This window comes from Columba livia, chromosome 22 (assembly GCF_036013475.1).
Source record: "Columba livia isolate bColLiv1 breed racing homer chromosome 22, bColLiv1.pat.W.v2, whole genome shotgun sequence".
NCBI classification, from domain to species: Eukaryota; Metazoa; Chordata; class Aves; order Columbiformes; family Columbidae; genus Columba; species Columba livia.
In genome coordinates this window covers 6603578-6627343 of record NC_088623.1, presented here as the reverse complement: position 1 = coordinate 6627343, position 23766 = coordinate 6603578, and the positions used below count along the sequence as shown (strand labels likewise).

General features: G+C 50.3%; 3 protein-coding genes across 44 annotated transcripts; 2 read left to right on the top strand and 1 right to left on the bottom strand.

Annotated features, from left to right (window-relative positions):
• Positions 1–981: 981 nt before the first annotated feature.
• Positions 982–5976, top strand: APOBEC2 (apolipoprotein B mRNA editing enzyme catalytic subunit 2). Of its 2 annotated transcripts, none has more exons than XM_005513715.4 (3): positions 982–1577; positions 4320–4905; positions 5380–5976. In XM_005513715.4, exons 1-2 carry the CDS (start codon positions 1450–1452, stop codon positions 4858–4860), a joined length of 669 nt encoding a protein of 222 aa, XP_005513772.1. In that variant the 5' UTR covers positions 982–1449; the 3' UTR covers positions 4861–4905; positions 5380–5976. The 2 variants fall into 2 exon arrangements, with proteins under 2 accessions (XP_005513772.1, XP_005513771.1); XM_005513714.4 differs by having other exon boundaries at positions 992–1577; positions 4320–4867.
• Positions 5977–6724: 748 nt separating this feature from the next.
• On the bottom strand, positions 6725–10361 carry OARD1 (O-acyl-ADP-ribose deacylase 1). 5 transcript variants are annotated; one of them, XM_065039095.1, is made up of 6 exons: positions 10193–10361; positions 9090–9154; positions 8431–8575; positions 8222–8280; positions 7733–7845; positions 6725–7393 (listed from the first exon to the last, which is right to left on the bottom strand). In XM_065039095.1, the coding sequence occupies exons 2-6, from the start codon at positions 9120–9122 to the stop codon at positions 7291–7293; spliced, it is 453 nt and encodes a 150-aa protein (XP_064895167.1). In that variant the 5' UTR covers positions 9123–9154; positions 10193–10361; the 3' UTR covers positions 6725–7290. The 5 variants fall into 5 exon arrangements, with proteins under 5 accessions (XP_064895167.1, XP_064895170.1, XP_064895169.1 ...); XM_065039098.1 differs by lacking the exon at positions 10193–10361 and adding an exon at positions 9624–9657; XM_065039097.1 differs by lacking the exon at positions 10193–10361 and adding an exon at positions 9504–9616.
• NFYA (nuclear transcription factor Y subunit alpha) lies at positions 9829–23750 on the top strand. Of its 37 annotated transcripts, XM_065039071.1 has the most exons (12): positions 10358–11872; positions 11968–12029; positions 12181–12292; positions 12740–12855; positions 14234–14320; positions 15961–16107; positions 17342–17473; positions 18108–18213; positions 18914–19080; positions 19853–20026; positions 20333–20434; positions 21141–23750. In XM_065039071.1, exons 4-12 carry the CDS (start codon positions 12781–12783, stop codon positions 21192–21194), a joined length of 1044 nt encoding a protein of 347 aa, XP_064895143.1. In that variant the 5' UTR covers positions 10358–11872; positions 11968–12029; positions 12181–12292; positions 12740–12780; the 3' UTR covers positions 21195–23750. The 37 variants fall into 37 exon arrangements, with proteins under 37 accessions (XP_064895130.1, XP_064895125.1, XP_064895129.1 ...); XM_065039073.1 differs by lacking the exon at positions 12181–12292; XM_065039070.1 differs by lacking the exon at positions 10358–11872 and having other exon boundaries at positions 11902–12029.
• The last annotated feature ends 16 nt before the right edge of the window (positions 23751–23766 follow it).

Here is a 23766-nt window from a genome sequence, read left to right as displayed (position 1 = left end):
TTAGCTATGACATTAAATTATGTGCCCGATGGCACAAATGTATTTGACTTTGTGACAGACCCCTCCAGTGTCGCCCAGGAGCTGACCACAGCAGCATCACAAGCACTGGGTTGGCCTGAGAGCAGGTTTGCAGATCTGTTTGATTTCTATGAAACAGTTTATCCTCCTCAAACCAAGAGCGGATTTTCCACCAAGCGCAGACCGAATACTCAATCAAATATTGCTTAATATTTCATATTCATCCAAATCCTGACAACGCTGGGTTCTGAGCTAAGTGCAGAACCCAAGATGCTGGCAATGTGATTTCCAACACGCTTTGGCTAAGACACGAGCTCTGCTCAGTAACGCATTTTCCATCCACTTCCGCCCTCACGGCATAGCAGGATTAGGCTCAGAAAAGTCTTACTCAGGTTTTCTTTGGGCTTGGCTCACATGGGATTTATACAAACTTCAAATGATTTACAGTGAGAAATTGGTTCACATAATCCTGAAGGAGGTAAAAAGATACAATCTCCCCCAACCCAAATATACAAGAGTCTTTTTAGAGCTCATTTAAAAGCTTCATTACACCTGGGTATCCTGCCAAGTTCCCAGAGCCTCTTCACGAAATTTGCTTGATACAGTGCAAACCAAACACCCCAAACTCGTGTCAAGAAAACCTTTCAGACATGCAGGCACCGGCGAAAAGTCCCAGAGCAACGGGCAGATGCTCGGCACGTGCACTCGGACGTGCCCTGCGCCAGCAGCACTGCCCACTGTGAATAAGGCTGGTTTGAAAACAGGTGGGAGAAGGTTCTGGCTGCGTTTACGCCAGCACGAGCGACAACGGCTCCGCAAAGCCGCATCTCCCGCTGTGCTGCTGCGTCCAGTGCCCGGGTGCAGGACGGGCAGGCTGAGCGCTCTGCCGGGACGCTCCGCGCGCCTTTGGGGCCAAATCCACCAACAACGGCGTTTTTCAGCAAATGGAATAGGGACTGTCCCTTCTCTCGCTGGCCGGAGCCAAACGAGTGGTCCTTCAAGGTCAGCGACACCGTAAACCGGCATTGAAGGCAGATGGAAAAGCCGCCAGCTCCGCGTCTTGCCAGCTATCTGTCACACTGGTGGATAAACAGATACTCCTGCTTCCAGGATTTTCTGTCCATTGCTTAACCCGCCCACAGCGAAGTCGTCACTTAATTTTAAATTAAAAGGGGAGCGAGAGGGATTGTTACAAAGACCTAGAGAGAGCAAGGGAAGGAGGCGACATCTGAGAGCCGGGTCGTCCTGCCCCATCCAGCCTCCGTCACTGCTGCTTTGTTCCATATTTAGCTCCCGACAACTGGGCCCAGCGCAGGAACTCCCAGCTCTGGTTTTCCCTCCTCCCGCTGCTGTCTCCTCTCCCCAGAGCTCTCAGAAATCGCTCTTTCTTTTTCCCAGTGGCCATAACTTAACCCCGCGACACTCGGGAGGATGGCGGAGAAGCAGGAGGAGCCCAGCAGCGCGCAGAACGGCGAGCCCGACAACGCGGAGGAGGGCGAGGAGAAAAAGAAGAAGAAGTTGAAGCGGGAGGACCTGCCGCCGTTTGAAATCGTGACAGGGTAAGAGGTTTGGATGTAAATATGAGGGTGCGAGGGAGTGAAGTGGGGGCATTCAAAGGCCTTCTGAGTGCTCTTAGACAGTACAAGGATGGCTTTTGCTACTGTGGGGTTTTGCTGAACGTTCTGCTGGGTTTTACGAAGGACAGATTCACACTGGGCAGGCAGACACGTCTGTTCCACACAAGCAGGTCTGTTTCTATGGCATTGACCGATTCCCCGCAGCACAAGCGCTCCCGCTGGCCGCAGCAGGGCCGCTTGCCTGGCGCATCGCGATGGAAGGTGTCAGCCCTTGGTGAGCACTGAGTATCGATTTCTTGCTGTGATCAATGGCTCTTGTCTGAAAGTTTCTCCATCTGTGGATCAGGAAAAATGCTCCTGCTACGGCTGATTTGCTTTAGGGACCTAAGGGATAGATTTTTCAAGGGCTCCATACACAGAGCTGGAACGTGACTTTCGGAAGAGCCGGACGCACAGACAGGCACCAAAACCAGAGGCGGTTTTCAGGGAGGAAAGCGGCTCCACTCGCCCCACCGAGCCCAGCCCTTGGAAAAGGCAGAGAACAGAGATCTGCTGGGACGCTGAACTGCCGGGCGTAATGACAGCTGCAACAGAAAACAACCTGTGTGATCTGCTGGCTCCGAGCATTTCAAAATGCTCCTTGTAGTAGCAGCAAGATGCCCCATGTTGCTCTTCCCCAAGCAGTCACCACGGCAGCGTTCCCAGCACATAAACCAAACCAGAATTTCTTCCAGCTGCTCGACGGCAAAACTCAGGCCAGGTCTAAATCCCCCTTGGAATCCTCCTGCCTGTGACACGGTCACCGGCAAGAGAGATTCTGCAAATGCAATTTGGCTGGCATTTCTGAAAACCTCCTCGCTAACCCAACGAGATGGACAGGAATAGGTGCGCTACTCACGGGTGAAAAATGCTTTCCCAGCGATACAATGATTTGATGACGTGACGTTGCGCTGCAGAAAGGTGGCAGCAAGAACAGCAGGGATGGCGTGTGCTCAGAGAGGGAAAGGGGACGAAGGGAAGAGCTGCTGGGGCTCAGGAGCCGCCGTGCAGGAACCGCGGGGGACGGGGGACGAGCTGGTGATGCACGGAGCCTCCTGTTAACATCCTAACCCACGCTAGCTGGTACCAGGGGATTGTCACATTCTACACCCTGGTGCCGAGGGAGAGGAAAGTTTAAGTTTCTGAAGTGAAAGCACTCGGGTGTTTGTAAGGGATCACAGAGCTGTCATGTGGGAGTATTCATGCCACCCTTGTCACGACACTGTTTGGAAAAGCGCTTATTTATTTGGCGAGTTCCTGCAGAATCATGACTAAGTGTCCTCTGAGTATCAGCTTATTACTAATTCACTGGCTATTAAAGGAAGTAAAGCAGAAATCCTAAAGGACCCTGAAAGAGGTCCAGCAATTCCTACTTTCGTTTCAAGAAGTGAGTGCAGACTGTGCCCCAACCTGGTATGATAACTGTTGGGATTTCTCTAATTATTTACAGATTTTCAGCCATTAAAGCCAGTTGTGTGAATTACAAGAAAACATAACTGCAGCTGTGGAAGCACTTAAATTCAATTACACTGCATTTCATTCTGAGCCCTTGGATTAGGGGCATTTTATGACGCACAGCCAAGTTTTCAAGCTGTTGCTCACAGCTCCAAGGAGCCCGGCTTAAATGAGAAAATACTGGGAACCTGATCACTCTGTTTAAGAATATTAACCTCTTTTTTGTCAACATTGGCTCAACACAGCGCTGGATAGATATAAGCCCCATCTGTGCATATTTCGTGACAGTTAAGTAGACACACTTATCTACACTTGCGCAGGGAGTGAATGAGGCTCCTCCAGCAGTGAGAGATCCCTGTTCCTGGTACCGTCCATGGGCACAGACTGTGATCAATGGGCCCAGCAGGAGCGTCTTTATTTGTGAATAGCTGTCAAAGAGCAAGCAAAAGGACACTGCTTTATCAGCTCAGGTAACCTGAGACCATGGTACAAATAGTCACTAAACAAATATTTAAATCTAAAGAATACATCCTGCGCGTTTGCAGCATCTTTCAGATAATAACACAAGAAAACTCCTGGCTGCATTAAGGCAAATATGGAACATGAAGAGAAATGTCTGAAACTTTGCAAGGGGAATGAAACATTTATGAAGACTTGTATTTAAACTTCTAAAATAACACAGCTAGAGCAGCTTGACAATAGCTGTAATTTACTCTCTTACATATTTAGACAGCATAATACTTACAGTTTCATGTATCAGGGTTATAGGCCCACCTAAAGCTCGGATGAGAGGAGCACAACGTACCAGATGATTAGTGCGTAATCAATGAAATGTTGTGCTCCCACTTTTCAGTATTTCTCTTTGGCTGCGTTGTGCAGCCTTCGCTCCCACCCTCTGCAGCACTTGCCAGGTCACAAGGCACATTGTCAGCAGTATCTTCTCCAGCTCTCCACTCAACATCCCTCAAGCACCGGTTCTTGCACCGATGTCTCCAGGGCAGCCTGGTACCTGTCAGAGAACACAGGTGCTACCAGATGATGCAGCTTCCCTCCTTCACCCCTTCAGTCAGGAACCCAGCTCAATAACCTGTAATTTTTAATGTATTTTTATCCTCCCATTAAAAGGCATCTCCTTTTAATGCAGAGAAACACAGTGACTTGTCACTAAACCGATGCCATAACCCCTGTGATCCGCCTCTGAGATGCTTCTCTCCTCTCCCCTCTCTACAGGGAGCGCCTCCCAGCCATATTTTTCAAATTCCAGTTCAGGAACGTGGAATACAGCTCGGGCAGGAACAAAACCTTCCTGTGCTACGTTGTCGAGACCCAAGGCAGAGAGTCGGTGACTTCTCGGGGTTACCTGGAAGACGAGCACGCAGCCGCCCACGCAGAAATGGCCTTTTTCAACACCATCCTGCCCAAGTGCGAGTCCAGCGCCCGCTACAACGTCACCTGGTACGTCTCCTCCAGCCCCTGCGTGACCTGTGCCGACCGGATAACTGAGACCCTGAAGAAGAACAAGAACCTGCGTCTGACAATCATGGTCGGGCGGCTCTTCATGTGGGAAGAGCCAGAAATGCAGGCGGCCCTGAAAAACATGAGGGCAGCCGGCTGCAAGCTGAGGATCATGAAGCCTCAAGACTTTGAGTATGTCTGGCAGAACTTTGTGGAACAGGAGGAAGGAGAGGAAGCAAAGGCCTTCGCGCCGTGGGAGGACATTCAAGAGAACTTCCAGTATTATGAGGAAAAGCTGGCCGAGATTTTGCACTGAAGCTCACGTGAGTGAGGATTTCCACAGGGTCACGCGTCTCCTTGCGTTAGTATTACAGAATCCTTCTTTCTTAGGTTGTTAAACGCGTAACCCCGAGCCAGTTCCAGCTGCTGTTCCCCTCATACGCACCTGGATGCTGAAAACAACCCCAGGCAGCCCCTGACCGCTCGGGGGTAACGCTGCAGAGGGCTCCCACAGCAGCCGCCTGAGGGATTGGCAGCTGTTGTTTCCTTCTCAGAGTAAACACCTCCAGGAAGAAAGAATAAAAAGGTACTCAGGTCATTAGGTACAATATTGTTCCCCATATGCGTGATGTTCAGGACACATCTGGAGACAGTGAGAGGAATGTAGAAAGAAGGGGGATTTCCCCCACTCCCAAAGTCCAGTCCTCTCAGGAAAAACCCAGCTGCTAAAGGAAATCAGTTACCATTGTAGAATTCCTTTTTGTTTTTAAGGGGTACTCAAGAGTCACTTATTTAACCCATTTGAAGCTTCTACTGTGCCTTTTTCCTTCCCCAGGACCAATTGAGAGAAGATGCAGGAGCGATGTGACGGACTGGGACACGCGGGACCCTCCCACGCTCCAACGCCGCGATTCCCGCAGAACCACCACCAGCCTCTGTGGGACGAGGCCCTGACGGGCTGTAAATACATCCACACCACCCACCTCCGGTGTCGGGGAATTCTGTGGTTTGTTTTGTTCCTCCCTCCCCACCCCAAACCCACCCACGCTGCCTCTGCTCACAGGAAAAGGCGCCAACGTCCCCGTGAGGGATGCGGGGACACACAGCACAGGCTGCAGGACCCACAGACGGGGTCACTTCATGAGAAAAGACCTTAGAACAAAGCTGCCCGTTAGATAAATGTGTTTAGAAAGGACATAAATGCTAAAAAGAATGGGATTTAAGATGAAAAATAAAAACCACACCTCAGTTTTCTTCCTCTGTCCTCCTCAATAATCAGAATTGTGGTTTGAATTAGGACTAAATGGCCTATTCTAAGTTATGATGGAACTCCAAGTACTTCAAATACTTCCTCCCCTTGTTCAATTATGTTTGTGATACAGAACTGGAAAAAGCAAAGTGAAATAAAATTGGAAGTCACTGCAAAAACCTATAGCCCTGTTTATTCCTTCTTCTCTATTTGCAAGTCCTAAATGTAATGTGACAAGCAAGGCATCCTGGGACAGCCACACATGAGCTATTTCCCAGCTGAAGTACAGCAACACCAGGAGGGAAAATTACTAAGTGTCAAAAAGACTTCCAGAGTGCAAACAAGTGAGGGAGACGCAGAGAATACGGGCAAATCGCTCCCCATATGAAACAAAGCACAGACCAGCTGGGGTTGCAGGCACGTTCGTCAGCTCAGACACTGAATGAGCTCAGGTTTGTTGCTCCATCAGTTCTTCACACCACCGGCCACGTCTCCCACCCCACACAGCTGTACCACCTTCTGGCACCAACTTCCAGAAAACAAAAAGCAGCAATGAGCACACCTTTGTGGAGCTGCTGTGGGCTTGTGGACGACTTCTCTTTGCCACTAGATTTACAAAATAAATAAGCATAAGGACTAAATCAATGACTGCTCTTATGTCCACTCCAGATCAGCTAAATACTCCAAGTTCCTAGTTGGCTGAGTTTAGGGTTTTTCCAGTTGTGTATTTAGCTACAGCAATTACCCACCAAAAACAAGTTTACAAAGGGTGGTCAATAAGCAGAGACAGCAATAATATGAAGTTCTTAGAGACACTGATGAGCAGAGAGCACACAATACAGCTTCACCCGCACTGCTCAGAAGAACTGCGCCCGCACTGTCTCTTGCAGACACAACACAGCGGCATTCGGCAAAAATGACTACGCTCTGATCTGGCAGCAGCGTGCGGAACAGGTGTTTATTTCATGTTGGCAGCATGATTTATACTGAGTGCAATCTCATCACAACAACAGAAAATTTATCTGTGGCCAGAAGAAAGTTGTTTTAATTCTGTAGGGAACCAAGTGAGCAGCAGAGCAGACACGAACAGTGTGGAACCCTGAACGAAGGATGACAGGGCTCCACAGCTCCTCATTACCAACCACGACAAACCAGCACACACCTCAGCAACAGCAGCTCCTGTTGTGCTCTGCAGAGGAACCGGCAGCACCGAGCGGGCGGGTGGAGGACCAGTGACACCTGGTGGTTGCTGGGACAGACTGGGAACACCCTGAGGTTCCAAACTCCCTCGTGCTCACGGGCTCCCTGAGCAGCACATCCCAGGGGAGCTGCGCTGGGGCTCGGGCTTTTGGGGTGTTTTTTGTGTTAAAGTCGCTGCCAACACAAGAGCGAGCTGCGCTGGGGAGAAACCTGAGCAAACCACGCGCCTTCCCCCAGCGGCTGAGCAGGTTTCCACTCCAGAAAGCAAAGGAAACGGGGCTCCCTGAGCTCTTGTCCTCACAGAGAGTAAACCGTGATCTTGATATCTGTGTCTTCAAACACTTCCCCAAGTATTGCTGAAACTTTATTCCAATCCAGGCCGTCAAGTCCGCACCCAATCCTGGAAAACAAGACATCAAACCAGCTGTAACAGTGGCTCTGGAGCAGGCTATGAACAGGCTACGAACTATCAGCCCTTCAGGCAGGTACAATGTTACGTGGCATTAACCCAGCTCACCATAAATCAACATAATACAGTTAAAATAAGTAAACAACCAAGCCTGTATGTTTTGCTGTAATTTAAACACATGGTGAAATGCAAATTCATTTGCACAACTGAATGGAAAAGTTAAATAGAAGTGGATTGTTGAACTCTTATTTTACAGCGGGGGATCATCTCAATCATCCTCCTACACAGGAAACTCCGAAGTATTTACATCACAGTCACTGATTTTCTTACTTGGGCATGGAAATGTCCGTAACTCCGTTGTTCAGGCAGTGAGCTTTCATGGCTTCCAAGCTCTTCTGCATGCTCTCATATGTTGGCTTATGAGAAACTTTCTTCTTTGTAATCTAAGTATCAATACAACAGGTCAGTTTTGCCTTTGGCACGATCACCGCAAACTGCTTTTTAAAAAACACACTCCACTGCACCCGAACTCCACACCCAGACCTGCTACCACGATGACAAAAACACTTGGAAAAAGAACTACGTTTCACAGTTTAAAATAGTATAATGTAGTGGCTAGTTCCATCCATTTAAAGTTTAAATACAGAAACACAAGACAGCTTGGCTTCTCCTCAACTAGCAGCGTTCGGGTAATACAGCTCATACTTCTTATTTAGAAGAATATACCTAAAAAACCACAACTAACTACTAATGCACTTATCAAGTCTATTATAACATAGTTTAGTTACAGGAAGTGCCTGAGTAGCGCCCCACTCTTACCAGGTAGTAAATGTATCGGTCGTCTCTCTGGAGAACTGCCACCTCCCCGGTCTTCTTTTCTAAAGTGAAGGCATTAAAAAGGTGTTTTTAAAAGCTATATTCCACTACGTAATTCCCGCTGCACTCTAGGTAGCTTGGAACCCCCTTACTGCTGGAAATCGGGGTTTTCCCTTTGGCCCCTGCATGCCCCCCCCACGCACGTTACTCACGTTGATCCAACAGCTCCTGCACCCCTCCAAACTTCTTCTTAAAGAGCACGGCGATGCCCGCGCCCATGCGGCAGTCCTCGCTGATGCAGTGGGCCAAGGCGTCCGTGGGGGGGCACGAGAACAGGTCCCCCTTGACGCACTTGATCTGCAGAACACCAAGAGAAGAGTAAATACGCAGAACCCAGGAGCACGTGCCCAGAGAATGCTCAGGTAACAGGGGCCTGGCAGCCTGCACAGTTAACGCTGTATGGCAGTGAATTTAAGACGCAGTTCACAGGCACATGAGTTCCATGAATTACAAAGGCAATATACAGACAGATCTCTTCTACAAGATCAGTTATGAGCATCACGTGCAAACTCAGCAGTTAATTTTACGAAGTCGATGCTCAAAAGGGAAATTATGTATGAAAGCGTACGAGCGGGTTAGCGCGCGTCCCCGGCAGAGTCAGGCGCCGGGCGCCCCGCCCGTGAGCGGGGCGGGCGAGCTCTGTGCTGCTCCGCAACACCGCGTCGCTCACAGAAGCACAAGACATTTAACAGTCTCAGCCCCTTTCCTCCAGGACGCTCCGCAGCACAGCCAGCTGCCGCGTCACTGCGGAACGGGTGGTCTCTGAGACACACATCACAGCAGCAGCACAGATAACACATTTTCTACACACTCTCTCATCTTGATCCTTGAAGTCGGTGGCCATAGTACAGCGGGGGGTGGCAAAGGCTCCTGCAGCTGAAAGATGAGAGAAAAACAGATATTAGGAAGCTCAAGCTAGGCAAGAAGCTGGTGTGCCAACAGGGGACAGGCTGAGCCTGCTTTATCCCCAGCACAGCTGGGACAACCCAGACACCCCAACACCAGCGCAGGAGGGGGCTGGTAACTCAGATCTGCTGCAGCCCCGCGGGCCACGAACAGGCCCCGGCGCAGGGTCACCACACGACTGGCAACCACAGGCCTTCCGCCCTCCGCCGAGCCACCCCTGCCCGCTCAGGACGCGGCCGGAGGCAGACCCGCGGGCCCGGGGCGCAGAGCGGCGGGCCCGGTGCGCAGGAAGCCCCGCAGCCGCCCCAGCGCTGCGCACATCGCCCGGGCCGGGCTCCCGCGGCGTCACCCCAGCATGGCGGCCGCGCGCCGCTCTAGGCACGCGGGAGGACCGTGCTCTCTATGGTACGCGCCCAGAACATTCCGCGGGACAACCTACCGGCGCACGCGCAAGACAGCCCGAGGCGGAGCCTGGGGCGTGCCGAGGGGGGGGCGGAGCCGCAGGCCGCGCTCGCGCGTTGCCTTTAAAGGCGCAAGCGCCGCCTCGGGCGCAGGCGCAGTAGCCGCGGCCGGGCAGGGAGCGGGTGGGCGGTGCCCGGCGCTGAGGGGCCGCGACGCGGGAGGCGGGGCCATCCGGGGCGTGGGCCGCCCGTGCGCATGTGCCGCCCGTGCCCGCCCCCTCCTTCGCCTTTGTTCGGGGTTGGGCGCCATTTTGCGCGGCGGCTGAGTAGAGGCGCTGATTGGGTTTCGGGGGCCGGTAGCGGAGCCAATCAGCGCGGGACCCGAACCGGGGGAGCGAGGCACGGTGAGTGCGAGCAGCCAATATGGAGCCCCCGAGCGCCGGCCCCAGCGCCGGGATTGGCGGGGCCGAGTGACCAGTCAGGAGGCCGCTCGCAGGGCCGGGCCCGGCCGGCCGGCGCTGGGGGAGCCGCGGGGACGGGGCGCGGCGGCGCCGGGCGGGGGGCGCACCGGGACGGGAGGGCGCGGGCGGGGGCGGGCGGGCCGTACCGGGAGCTGCGGGCGCGGGGCCGAGAAGGCGCCGCTGCAGGGAGGATCGCGGCGGGCTCGGCCTTGCTCGTGCGGGGCCGCTGGGACGGCAGCCGGTGGGGCCCCGCCTCCCACCGGCCGGGCGGGGGAGCGGAGCGGGAGAGCCGCCTGACAGATGTGCCGCGGGCAGCCCGGGCCGCCCCTTTTCCCCCTCCCCGCCTGCCCGGGCCGGGCTCTGTCCCCTCCTCCCCGGGCTTCCGTGCGGCGCCTGCGCGCCCCCGCCTGCCCCGAGCGCACCTGGGCGCCGAACGTCCCCCGCGGGCTGGGGAAACGGCCCTTGGTGCGGGTGCGGCCCGGGTCCTGCCCCTGGGCCTGGCTGAGCATAAAAACTCCCCGACTCGCGTGTTCGATAGGGAGATCAGAAACAAAGTCTGGGTCCCGGGTGTTTTATCCTGCCCAAAAGCAGGAGACGAGGCTGTGTCCTGGCTGTGCTGTGGTTTAGTTAAACCCTGCCCTTGGCTTTGAGGGGGTGTTTGTCCTCCGCCGGTGTCCGCAAGGACAGCAGTCGGGCGGCAGGTCTGCGGGGTCTGTCCTGGAAAGCTCTGCCAGTTCAGTCACGTTGTGTCTGGGTGCAAAACGTTTGAAAATGCTGCTTTCAGCCCGGTTCAGTCCTGGCACAGCTTACCACACGAGTTCTTACTGTAGCTCATTTGCCAAGGGATGTAGCTTCTATAGCCTCACATATATGTATATACACACATATGAATAGGCGTGGATAGAACCAGAGCGGTGAGCGATGCTGGCGCACAAGGGGCCGCGGTGGGGTCGGCGCAGGGAGGATGCGCTGGAGCTGCATCACTGAGCTTTGCAGTGTAAGGGTGCAGGATCGCTGCTGCCTGGGGTCTTAACGAGGGCAATGAGGTCATTAACCCCTTGGGGGACTATGAGCTGGCACTTGTACAATCCTGTGTTTGTAAGCGGCCAGTACAGCTGGTGCGGAGCGAGGATCACGGTGCTGCTGATACCTTCTGTGAACAGGCCGGGTTTGGTGCCGGGCTCTGTGAAGCAGCGTTTCCGAGCAGACACGTGCCCGTGCCCGGTTACCGGTTGTGGCGTTACGGAAGCCAGAGAACTTTGGGCAAATACGTCTCACTGCATCCCGTGCTTGCTATTGAAAGGATTCCCTGGAGAACGAAATGTGGGAGCTGTTTTCTGACAGGCCCACAGACATTTAGGGCAGAAATCAATTGTGCGGTGCACAATCAACGTGAGAACCTTGGTACATTTTCAGAAAGAATATTTCTGTTATTCTGGCGGGTGGTGACAATGCGTCACTAACCGGGCCGAGGATGGAGTTAAAATGACGGTAAACCGTAGTGCCTTTCGGCGCTGTGGCTCAGGTGATCGCTGTGATCATTCCATCCTTGTTCTGGACAGAAGATCTGGTGGGGACCAGGGAGGTTCTGACACCAGAGTACGAGGATTGTGCCCCCAAATGAACACGCGTCTGGTCTGTCACGGTGCACGTTGCTTAATTGTGTGTTTTTTTTAGTTAAGCAACATTTGGTGTTAAAGTGCAGGAAAACAACCAAATGTAAAATCGTGGTGTGTTTTGTCAGCCCACGGTGAGGAGCGAGTTGATGGAAGGATGAAGTGTTCATCAGATGAACACAGAGGACGTTCTGAAGTAGCGAGCAGGAGGTGCGCGAGGTGCCGTTGCAGTGGGAGCCACAGCAGCTGCTGCACTTGGTTTAAGTGGTTAATAAGTTTTTTGTGTGTTTCTTTGAAAACTGAAGGACCCTTTTATTTCTTGTGTAAGACTTCGAAGGTTAAAGCTGCTCTTCCACTCGTGTGGCAGGTACTTGTGCAGTCATAGTGTAAATCAAATGCCTCATTAAAAGCAATAGTAAGAATTCTCGCCATGGTGGTTCAACTGAGAAGAAATGTGAGGGAGAAGGAGGTAACGGGACCAAGTATTGATTTCAGCAGCGTGTTCTTCATGTGTGTAGGCAACGCTGCAAGAGCTGGGGGCACTAAGAGGACAGAAGCACTGAGGAGTCTGCTGACTTTCAAAATACCTGGGAGCAGGACGAAGGAGACAGGAGGAGGGAGTGTGTGCAGGTGGGGAAGGAGGAAGAGTTTGACTCAGCGGTGTTGAATTCTTGCAGTGTAGTTTGGTTTTACACCTAAATTTTGTATTTTGTGAGGTTTTCAGCAGTAACACCCATGTCCTCCCCCAAATGCGGTGTAGGCCAGAAGTGCAGACTCAGGGGCGAAACAGGAGGAGAAGCACGTTCACAGCTGCTGTTTGATTCACTGAAGATAATGACAGACTTGAGACTGATAGGTTTTGCTTCTCACTCACTCAGGTTGTGTGTTCTTGAAATTAATACCTGAGTTTTGTCACTCAAGGGAAGGTGGCACCATGAGGGCGGTCCTCGGTTGGACAGCAGCTCCCGCTGTGTGATTCTGACCTCAGTGCCAGCAGATAGTTTGCTCTTCACCTCCTGTAAGATCTGCTCTTCAAACCCTGGGACAATAACCCCGTTGACTTCCGTTGTCTTGCAGACCCGGAGGCCGCGGCGTCGCTGTCGGGGCGGACGGGCGCCATGGAGCAGTACACAGCCAACAGCAACAGTTCCACCGAGCAGATCGTCGTCCAGGCCGGCCAGATCCAGCAGCAGGTACGGGAGGTGGTGCTGGGAGAGCGGACGGGGCCGGCGCCCGGTGGCAGAGCTGTTTGTGCTCCTCAGTGTCAGAACCAGCCAGGTGTATGGCGATACGGTCTGCTCGCACGTTTACCTGCCTTGGGTCACCTCATCAGTGCCCGGTGATCCGACTTGACTTCAAGTCAGAGTCAATAATTTTTTAAAAATACTTATTGTAAAATTAAATTAATAAAAATGCAGGTACACGGTTTACCAGAAGTTGGTGTAGTGGGGAGTTTGCAGACTGGTAGTGATGTGAGGAAAGTAACAAATCCCCACTGCAAATGGAGGGAACAGGATATTGATCCAAACAGTCCGCTGTCCACAAAGAACGATGTAGATTTCTCCCAAAATTGAAATAGGTTTTGTTCAAGCCTATCGGGGCCTTTTCCAGCTTCCTCACAAGTATTTATCGAGATCCTTTGGTTTAGATCAAAACAAACACACAAGGCAGGAACTGGAACAAAACGTGTGGTTTGGGGTGAATTCATCCATTCTAGAAAGAGGTTTCTGGTTCATGTTTAATGTGCAGGGGAGGGGGGCTGGTGTTTTAAGGATTTCTGCTCTTATTACGCTTCACCATTCAGATGCAGCAACGCATTTCCAGCTGAGCTGTGTGGCTGTGGGATTTTTGTTGCATCTTATGCTCTAGTTCAAGGCAAGAGGAGTTTCTCAGTTTGTCAGGCAAATGAGTGAGCGACCGGATTATGTTTTCATTATACGTATCATTTTTAGTACGTGCTCTTAAAGCCTGTGTTGTATTTGACATGAAATATTTTTCTAAAACGATTTTTAATAGGCCTGTTGTAGTGCAGCTTTTAGTAGAGAGATGTCCCTGACCTCCCAAAACGCCAACGCAGTTAGCACAGATTATTTTGGGAGTCTTACTAAAGCGGATAAAGATAGAAGAGGCTTTTAGATGTAGCTGCTCCTGTGGCCTCCGAAGGTCAGTGGTGGAGGACGCTGGTGCGGGGTGGCTCGGACCGCACTCATTTCTGCTGCCGTTCTGCACAGAAAGGAACTGGTGGCCCTTATTGTGGGGACAAAAGTCTGGAACCCCTTCGCAGTGAAGGGAAACACGAAGGGCGAACGTAGCAGTTGAAACCGCCGAAGCTGAGATTTTAAATTCTGCGAAATAATCTCTCACGTCCCTTGTAAGAGATGTTTTGGGGACGCTGAAGCCTGTCGGTGCCAGATGCGTTTCTGTCGCTATTCCACTCATAGGTTTGCTAAACGTATTCCCATCCCTTACGTTCCCAGAGCAGCGTGTGTGAATTTTAAATCTACGTGTTGCAGCCGAGTGTTGTCTGTGCGAGCGTTCCCGTGTTTGAAGCTGTCCCTGTTCCTGTTCCAGCAGCAGGGGGGTGTCACCGCTGTCCAGCTGCAGACTGAGGCCCAGGTGGCATCTGCCTCAGGCCAGCAAGTCCAGACCCTCCAGGTAGTGGTGACTTCTCTCATCGTGTTCGTGAGCACTGCATGACTCTCACCATCGCCACGTGTCTAACGCTGTTTCCCAGGGTTTCAGATAGGAACAGGAACACTGGTTAGCGGTAGTTCTGCTTGACGCTGGCTGTAGGTTTCTGTGGAGAGCTTTGCGTTGGACCTGGGTGCATGTCAGGAGCCCTGCTGGTGCATTCCTCAATTTCTGCTGCTGCAATTCTCAAAGTGAATGGTGGTTGGAATGGGATTTAAAAGGAATAAACACCAAGATAAGGAAGTAACAGTCAAGATAAAACCCAAAGATGTCATGTAGCTTTAAGATTAGATTTCTGATGGCCACTGGGACTAGCTCTGTGTCTTCTCTACATGAAAGAAAGACAGAGGCAGCGGGTGACCCACCAGCTTGAAGAATCATCCTCATGTGTCCCCCCTTCTTTCTCTTTTTGGCTTGCTCTAATACATTAACAGGTATCCTGGAATGTACCATTTTTCTTTCTGCGGGCTGTGCTCCTTTGTGGCTGACGTGAGCATGCTCCTCTCTGTTGTAATGCAAAACAAGTGCTACCGATTTTTTAAGTGACTCGTATACAATAGTTAGAAGGTTGAGGAGCAGAACAGTGTCACAAGAGCATTAGGTGACCTGTAGAGTCACAGTGTTCTGTGTAGGACATTGATCACTGTTTGTTTCTGTGGATGCATTAGCATATGATTCAATGATGTATTTGAACTACACGAAGTGAAGGTTTTTTTAGGTAGTTCAGTATGTACTGACGTGTGGCCGGTATTTTGCAGTGCTTGAACAGATTGCATGTTCTTGAAATGTACAGGTAGAAAACTCGTGACTTTTTATCCCGTTGTGCTGCTCTCGTTCCTGAAGGAGTCGGAGCAGGGTGAAGAGCCGTTGCCTGGTTCACGGGAGGCCCTGCGGGAGCGCTGCGTTCAAAGCGTTGTGGGGGCTCTGGGCCCTCAGTGGGTGCGGGTGTGTGAACAGAGCGGTTCTCCCCTCGCCACTGGCCTCCTCTCTAGTGCCCAGAGACCCTCCTGCTCCAAGAGTCCAGACACTTACACAGAACTTACAAACCCATTGTAAGCCTTACTGGGGCAAGAAGTGGCTCCTGCTCATTGTCTTTCACTCTTCATTACTGAACTACATTTTGTGTTGTTACATTTTTAATTTCACTTAATACCCATGAAAAGATTCTCTAAGAATGTCGCATGCTACGTATCGGTTAGGAAATGGAAATGTAAGCGTGTAATTGGAGAGAGTTGAAGCTACTCAGAAGCTCTGTCAGGATGGCTTATTTAGAGCTGCTTCTCGTTAGGAACCCCAATTAAAGATTAGTAATAGTGATGTGGATAATGAAGTTTCTTTTATTACGTTTGCTCTCGGGCTGTGCATGAAGATACCATGTCTGGAAAATTTTGCCATGCTTTTCCTGCTTTACTGCTATTAGACTTGCAAGTTTGGGTTAGTCTGCAACAGCAAAAGATAATTTCCTAAATCCAGTAGCGCATCACGGAGAGTGTTTGATGGCGATTGTGAAGCCAGGCCAGTGGCCGTGGCCGAGTTCCTCTGGTCACCCCGTGGCACGGGCCGGGTGTCACCGCAGCGTTTCATCATGCTGTTTTCTCCCGTTGCAGGTGCAGGGCCAGCCGCTCATGGTGCAGGTGAGCGGGGGGCAGCTCATCACGTCCACGGGCCAGCCCATCATGGTGCAGGCCGTGCCGGGCGGCCAGGGCCAGACCATCATGCAGGTCCCGGTGTCCGGAACGCAGGGGCTGCAGCAGGTGAGCCAACCCCCGTCTTATCGGACGCAGATTGGAGAGAACGAACCGTCACGCTCCCGCCGGGCAGATAGTGCGTTTGCCGCAGCCTTAAAACGAACCGGGCACGGCCGGTTGTTCTCCAGCCGTGGGCCTGGCAGGGAGCTGCGTGTTAGGGCAGTGAAAGGGCTTGGTGTATTTGACTCTCGTGTTTTACGGAGTGGTGCAAACCTTTAAACAAAGAACGTTCGAAACAGCTGGAGTTGGTTTGGGGTGTTTTGGTTTTCTTGTTTCTGCTGTAACTGGCGCTTCCGGGGCAACGGCGGCTCTGGCGCCTGCTCGACTCACGGCTCAGAAAGAGCATGGCTTTTTTAAGAAATCTTCTTGAAAATGACTTGTACTTGAGGTCATCAAATACATGATTTAAACATTTCCATTGCACGGGAGGCTATGCTGTAGGAGGTGGAGAAGATGGATTTTATTAGAAGCAGTTATTTTTAAATATTTGTTTAAAAGCCAGTTTTTAAATCTAAACAGGTGCTCAGAGTGTGTTCCTCAAATACACGGGGAAGAACTGTAACAGTGCCATAATGGCAGCGTTTTGGGATTTGAGAATGGGATTTCAGCATCAAGTTCACAGCTCAGGAAGAAACACGATGTCTTGCTGTTGGGAGAGGTTTATTTGCAATGTTTTGTGTAGGAAGACAATATATTTTGTGTTGGGTTCTTTACACTCCGCTTGTTGGAGGAAAATCCCGTAACTGGGGTTTTAAGCACAAGCTTTGATCCATATTACCTTTTTAACCTAGGAAATGTTCCACGGTGGTGGAAAGACATCTCTGCAAAGCCGATGACAACTTTTGTCTATATCCAGGAGTACTTCTGTACGCTGGATAATTAACACTCCAGACAGCTTAAATCTTAGTCCTCTGTTTCTTTCACCTGAGTATTATTATTGCTAGTTTCATGTGAATAATTGATTTCTTTTGACTGTTTTATTGTGTAAGCAGTGGAGAACTGCGAGAGCGTAATGACATGACTATGTGATGTTTCCTCTGTTCTGTACGGTTGTGACTGCTGTGTCACAGGGAGGAATGAATTAAAGCTCTTCATTTTCAAGAGGAAAAAAGAGAAGAATCGGTGCTTTCTTGTTCTTTGCACCAGTAAATCATCCTCCGAGATGACTGGGTAATGCTGAGGCCAAGGAGGGAGCAACCAGAGGCCTAGTTAATGTTCCTTTCTGACTCTTTCTCCACAGATTCAGTTGGTCCAGCCAGGTCAGATTCAGATTCAAGGTGGGCAGGCTGTGCAGGTACAGGGCCAGCAGGGCCAGACCCAGCAGATCATTATACAGCAGCCCCAGACTGCAGTTACTGCTGGCCAGACACAGGTAACTGCACAGCATGAAAGGGTTTGCTCGGCAGACACAGGAAGAGAAACTTGACAAATGCCTTAAGCTGCGGTTAAGTAAAAAAAAAAGGAATTATTAATATCGAGGAGAACTTGAGAATAATTTTCATATTTTTGTAGTGTTTTCATACGTAACTCTGGGGCAGAACAAATAGATTGCATGTTTTTATCCATTGTGTTCCTGTATTTTATTGGTTCTTGGTTGTTTTTGTCTGTCTGAAATTTGGAAACGCGATGTATTGTTAATTCCATACTTCCATTTTGTGAAGTGGTCTAGTCATACCTGGGCTTTCTGCTGATCCTTATGTTTAGGACCAGAATTAAATTTCTGAGCGGAATAGTTCTTCTTTAATATGTTCACAGAGAGACAGGAAACCCAGAACTCGTTTCTTGCAATGTTAAATACTACCCTGTTAGAAAAAGTACATTGTAAATGCTTTAGGTATTTCATCTCCAGTTCAGATGGTTTGTGCTCCATCCTATTTCTTGATGCTGGTTTTCAAGCAAAAGAAATAGATGCCTGAAACACCTTAAGCACCGTGTGTTAATTCAGGAATTGTAAAACTGGAGAAATAAGCAATTAGTAAAGTCCCTGTGTTCTCTGTTTTGTTTAGACCCAGCAGCAAATAGCCGTTCAAGGGCAGCAGGTAGCGCAGGCGGCGGAAGGGCAGACCATAGTGTACCAGCCTGTGAACGCTGACGGCACCATCCTGCAGCAAGGTACGGCACCATCCTGCAGCAAGGGACAGCACCATCCTGCAGCAGGGACGGCACCATCCTGCAGCAGGGACGGCACCATCCTGCAGCAGGGACGGCACCATCCTGCAGCAGGGACGGCACCATCCTGCAGCAGGGACGGCACCATCCTGCAGCAGGGACGGCACCATCCTGCAGCAGGGACGGCACCATCCTGCAGCAGGGACGGCACCATCCTGCAGCAGGGACGGCACCATCCTGCAGCAGGGACGGCACCGCGCGGCTGGGCGCCCTGCGGCTCCTGCCGAGAGCCCCCGGCTGCCGTGCCAGGGCTGCCAGCGCGTGACACGGCCCGGTGGCATCGTGTTGACGTGGTTACACAGGGATTCCGTGCGCGGGTCTTTCCCCAGAACAGTAAAAAGTGGCTCGTTGCTTTGGCAAGGGCTGTTAGAACAGGAACGCTTCAGCTTGCACCTGGGGGTACGTGATCTGGGGTCTGACGCCCGGATTGCTGTGCAGATACAAATGCAAAAGCACAAGGACCACGTGCTGGAGTTGAGTTGATAATTTGCAATGCTATTCTGAGTCTACTTGCATGTTATGGAAGGATGAATGAGTAAAACCCAGAAGCGGGACTAACGGTGTTCCCTCCTCTGTGTGCGTGTTTTTGTTTTGTTTTTTTCTTTCTTTTTTTTCCTCTCTTTTGTGTGTTATTTTGTTACAGTCACAGTCCCTGTTACAGGCATGATCACCATTCCCGCAGCCAGTCTGGCTGGAGCGCAAATTGTCCAGACGGGAGCCAACACCAACACGACCAGCAGCGGACAGGGCACTGTCACGGTGACGCTGCCGGTCGCCGGAAATGTTGTCAATTCAGGCGGAATGGTTATGGTATGTCGGGACTTTCAGAGTTGGAGGTTTAAGACGTCTGTACACAAACCGGTGGCTGCGATTGATGTCACCTTAATATGCTCAGTCTCCTCACAGCTCCCATTAGTTTCAAGTTTAAACGATCAAAGTTGTCCGTTCTAGTGGCCCGTGTCCTGCTGCCATCCGTGTATTCTGGGCTTTCTCTCACAGCAGATTGAGTGCAGAAATCTGGAGTCTGAAATTCCAAATGAGCTGTGAACTGATAAGCAGAGGATTAAACGATTAAATCCACTGTTGCTTTTCTTGAGCATCCCTTAGTATTTGTTTCTCGGATTCACAAGAGTGCTGCTTCTGTTAATTCTTATTTCTTTGTAGTGTGAGGCCTTTTAACTTGAACTTAACTGTTTGTCCCCACTAGATGTCAGCAGCTCTGCAGTAATATTTGCCTAAGAACCGCTTTGAAATTATCAAATAAATCGAATAAGTGATAAGCAGAAAGAAAGGGAAGCAGTGGGCATGTCCTGTATGCTTACACTTACAAGAAGCATGAACATGGTCATGGAATTGTATATTGTATAGAAACTTTTCCATTCAGAAAACTAACGAGCATGACTGATAAGTAATTGATTTGTTTGAATTTGTTCTGCAGTTTGAGAAGAATTTTATTACTCCTTTTAATTTAAGTAGCTGCATTATCTGAACAAAACCCAAACGCTTTCCGTTCGAACTGTTTGGCTCGTTAAATCACTTTTTTGCATTCACTGTCTGAGCTCTGAAAAGCTGTTCTGTGCAGATGGTCCCTGGCGCCGGGTCGGTCCCGGCCATCCAGAGGATCCCGCTGCCCGGAGCCGAGATGCTGGAGGAGGAGCCGCTCTATGTCAACGCCAAGCAGTACCACCGCATCCTCAAGAGGAGGCAGGCGCGGGCCAAGCTGGAAGCTGAGGGGAAGATTCCCAAGGAAAGAAGGGTGAGAATGCAACTGGGATCTAATCCAGGGTTACAGAAGAACAGCCGGGCTGGCAGATGAGGGTTAGAATCTGAAAGTGTTCTTTCATTTTTGTTGCTGTTCACGAGCTACATTGCAGTATTTTGGTGGCAGTCTCACTTCCTCCGTGTGCTTTTCATTGTTGGGTGTGTCTGTAGCTGTATTGCAAACGGGCATTTACTGTAAAGGCTTGATGTGGGGGAATGGGGAAGGGCAGGCGGCTCTCCCTGCCCACCGCGCGGGACTGCAGCGGGCTGGCCCCTCGTTACCTGCTTCATCCCGTTGCAGAAATACCTGCACGAGTCCCGGCACCGCCACGCCATGGCCAGGAAGCGGGGAGAAGGCGGGCGCTTCTTCTCGCCCAAGGAGAAGGACAGTCCTCACATGCAGGTGAGTTCTGTCTGTGCCTCGGACAGGGCTGCGTTCGGCTGTGCACAACAGACACTCGCTAGAGCTGTCGCTGTTGTGTTTGTTCTTCACGCGAAGCTGCCCACCTCCATCCCTCTCTGCCTTTGTAAAGAAACCTGTCTCGCTTGTTGTAGAGAGCAAGTGTCTGTTTGCCTTGAGTTTTGAAATTATAGCAATAATGCTTGTAATTTTTGTCCTAAGAAATACAGTCTGTGCAGCCTTTCTGGTTGCATCCCAGAAGTATTTTTGTACGTGAATTAAAGGTAGAGACGCCTTATCATACATCTTATTGAAAATAAATCAAATGTGAATATCTGATTCTTACCTGTTTATCAATTTACGTTAAAAGTGCAAGACGGATTTTCAAAGAAAGGGACACGAGAGAGAAGAATTAGCAAATTCTGTTGAATAGTGCTTTAAAGCAGACCTGTGCCTTTAGCAGAAGAATATTTCTTATTCTGAAGTGGAATCTGTCCCAGGTACTAGAGCACTAGTAGATCTAGGAACTGTTGGGATTTATATATCCTATTGTCTTACACTGGCCTGTAAAACCCAGGAAAAACACTCCCTGTTTAGAGACGGAGGGAGGGGGCAGGAGTGTCTCCTCCCGGGAACACTTGTGCGTGATTCTCTCTGCTGTTCTGAAAAACGTTGATCTTAGAACATGTTTTGTGCTTTGTGTCTGTAGGATCCAACTCAGGCCAATGAAGAAGCAATGACACAGATGATCAGAGTCTCCTAACCGCTGCTAAAGAAAACAAACAACTGAGTACAACTCCCGGCCCTTCTGCAAGTCTGTCCTGCCTTTCCGGTGTTCCAAGCGAGTCTTTCAGTGGGACAATCGCCATATCAGCCTGCCCTTTTCTACAGAACAAGCACCACGTTTTCAGTGCGTGGTCCATATTTTAACTGCAGTTGACTCAACAAATCGAAACTTAAGGACTTTCTTTGTACACTCTTCTGATCCAGCGCAGGGATTTCAGAGTCTGGCTGCTCGTGCGTTTTGTCGTTTGTTTGATTGATTTTAAACATCCCTTGCATTAAGATTGGCCACGGGAGAGAGTGGCCACTGGCCCGGTGATCAGCAGTAACTGGCATGCTGGAGCGGGGCAGCACAGGCCCTGGGAGCCCTGTCCCTTCTGTCACAGACACCTCTGGTTCACAGCAGCCAGCCTGGCGCGCCTGCTCCGCCGTGCTTGCTTTTCCCAGCAGGGACTTCGGACACCAGCGGAGCTGAAGGGGGCTGGTTTAGGTGCCATTAACATATGCAAACAGCAAGTTCCTCCCTGGGAGAAGTTCAGCAATGCAGTGGCAACGATAGACAGATTTCAAGATGATTGCAGGACTTGATATATTGTGCATCCGTTCCAAGAAGTAAGAGTGGGGAGGGTGACATGGGGTAGGGATGTAATTAGTAAAAGCAACCTCTTGGTATTTTTTGGTATGTTTATTGCCAGTAGTTGGTGCTTTGGAAGAAAAGTGGATGGTAGTATAAAAAGGATTAAAATTTCTAATTGAGTCTCTTCCAAAGGCTTTATTTTTTTCAGTCTTCCTTCTAACCTGCCAGTCCAGAGCGCGGTTCCTCCAAAAGGCAAAATCCGCAGTCTCGGAGTGAGAGCGCTTGACCATCTTTGTGATGGTGTTTCCTGACGTCTGTTCTACATCAGTTCCACGAGCAAGGCGTAGAAGGCTGGGAGGATCCCGAAAGAGAGAGCCTTGAGAATCCTACCTACTTTGGATACAACAGAGAAGTACTAGACTGAAGAGTATGAGAAGATGGGAAGGAATACAAGAGGGAGCAGAAACGTGAAGCGTTGGACGCCGCGTTGGCAGCAGGCGATGGTGAGGTGACGGGTGACGGTGTTCATTCAGCTCAGCCGGCCGGGGAGGTGCAAAGACATGCGGGTGTGACGTCTGTAGCTGGGCAGCTGGGTTCTCTAAATGGAGCTCAGTTCATTTTCTTCCTGAATTTTTAGTTCCCCGTTCTCCCGAAGCCGAGGAAGGAGCCGCAGGACACGCGGTGCCGCCTGCAGCCCCGGGAGGAGGGGGCCTAGTTCTTCATGTTCAAACCTTCTCACCTGCGATTTTGTCTTACATAGTAATACAATGTTCTGCTCACAGATCTAACATTAGGATTTTTCTCTGATTCAAAAGGCACTTATTTACCTCTGTAGGTGGCATCTTCTGCGCCTTTGGTTGCTTCCACCTTAAAGTCCCTGGCCGATGAAAGGATGGTGCTTAATTTCTTCAGTTGGCCCCGTGAAATCCTCACCCAGCATTTCTTCCACCCATTTCAGGAAACACGTAGCTCTCTTTCAGTGACAGTGTCACAAAAAATTTGCTTTTGTTGAATTTGCAGCATTACTGTAAATATTTTTTTAGGTCATCTGTACGTTTTGTCAGTGCCGAGTAATATTTCTGTGCTGAGTAAGCGCCTCTGTAGCGTTTCTGCTCGTCAGCTGCTGGCTGATGTCTGGAGAAAGCCCTCTGAGGGCTGCAGTGAGGGAGGAGAGATGGTTGCTCTGACATAGGTTTGGTTTTTTTAATGAGTAATTACTTCTTTTCTTAAAGAACTTGTAAACTTCTTTAAAACAGTTAGAACTTTTTTCCCAATAAGCCCTTCACCTATAGGTTCTCTGATCCATGGCTGTAGAATGTGTATGAAGACCTATGGATTTGTGTTACATAGAAAGTCTTATTGTTAATACTTTAAGTAGTGATGTGAAAGCCTGAGTGCTACTGTCATCTTTTCATTTGCTTTGGGTTATGTGTATTCACTTCTAAAAGCAGCATTTGCTTGGTGAGATTGAGTTGGTGGTCAACCACGTTACCAAAACAGTCTGCGCTCTTTTCCTGGGTGAACTTGTTAAATCGGAGATGTCCTCAAGTGAGAATTCTTTGTGGATTGGCTACACTTGAGCAAAACCCCCTTCGAGAGCACAGATCCGCGTGCACGAGGGTGGGAGGCTCGGGGAGGAGAGCGCAGATCGGCGCCGGGAGCGGCCGACCATCAAACCCCGGATTGCTCTGGAAGAACAGCAGGTGGACGACGCTCAAGTGACCCGGGGCTGCCGGGCCTCGCACGTCCAAAGCGCCAGAAAACCTCTGCGACCGCGCGCGGGAGGGAACCGAGATTAACGTAACGTAAGGCAAAGTCTGTATATAGTTTAAAGTTTATAATTTTTTTTTTTTTTATATATAATGCATTTTTTCAAGTGTATTTTGGTCTTTAATAGATGCAATTGTAAGTACTGTGTACACTATCCAGCTAATAAAAATTTATAAACCGAGCACAAAATTTAGCTGTTTTTTAG

What these genes read in the sequence shown, in the direction of transcription:
- APOBEC2 (XM_005513715.4), top strand. Translation starts at nt 1,450, where the DNA reads ATGGCGGAGAAGCAGGAGGAGCCCAGCAGCGCGCAGAACGGCGAGCCC. An exon ending in CCGTTTGAAATCGTGACAGG is followed by an intron (nt 1,578 to 4,319) that starts GTAAGAGGTTTG and finishes CCCTCTCTACAG; the next exon opens with GGAGCGCCTCCCAGCCATAT.
- OARD1 (XM_065039094.1), bottom strand. Translation starts at nt 9,505, where the DNA reads ATGTGCGCAGCGCTGGGGCGGCTGCGGGGCTTCCTGCGCACCGGGCCC. An exon ending in TCTGCGCCCCGGGCCCGCGG is followed by an intron (nt 9,155 to 9,432) that starts GTCTGCCTCCGG and finishes CTCATCTTTCAG; the next exon opens with CTGCAGGAGCCTTTGCCACC. An exon ending in GCAGGAGCTGTTGGATCAAC is followed by an intron (nt 8,281 to 8,430) that starts GTGAGTAACGTG and finishes CCTTCACTTTAG; the next exon opens with AAAAGAAGACCGGGGAGGTG.
- NFYA (XM_065039042.1), top strand. Translation starts at nt 11,820, where the DNA reads ATGAAGTGTTCATCAGATGAACACAGAGGACGTTCTGAAGTAGCGAGC. An exon ending in GAACGCAGGGGCTGCAGCAG is followed by an intron (nt 16,108 to 17,341) that starts GTGAGCCAACCC and finishes CTTTCTCCACAG; the next exon opens with ATTCAGTTGGTCCAGCCAGG. An exon ending in AGGACAGTCCTCACATGCAG is followed by an intron (nt 20,435 to 21,140) that starts GTGAGTTCTGTC and finishes TTGTGTCTGTAG; the next exon opens with GATCCAACTCAGGCCAATGA.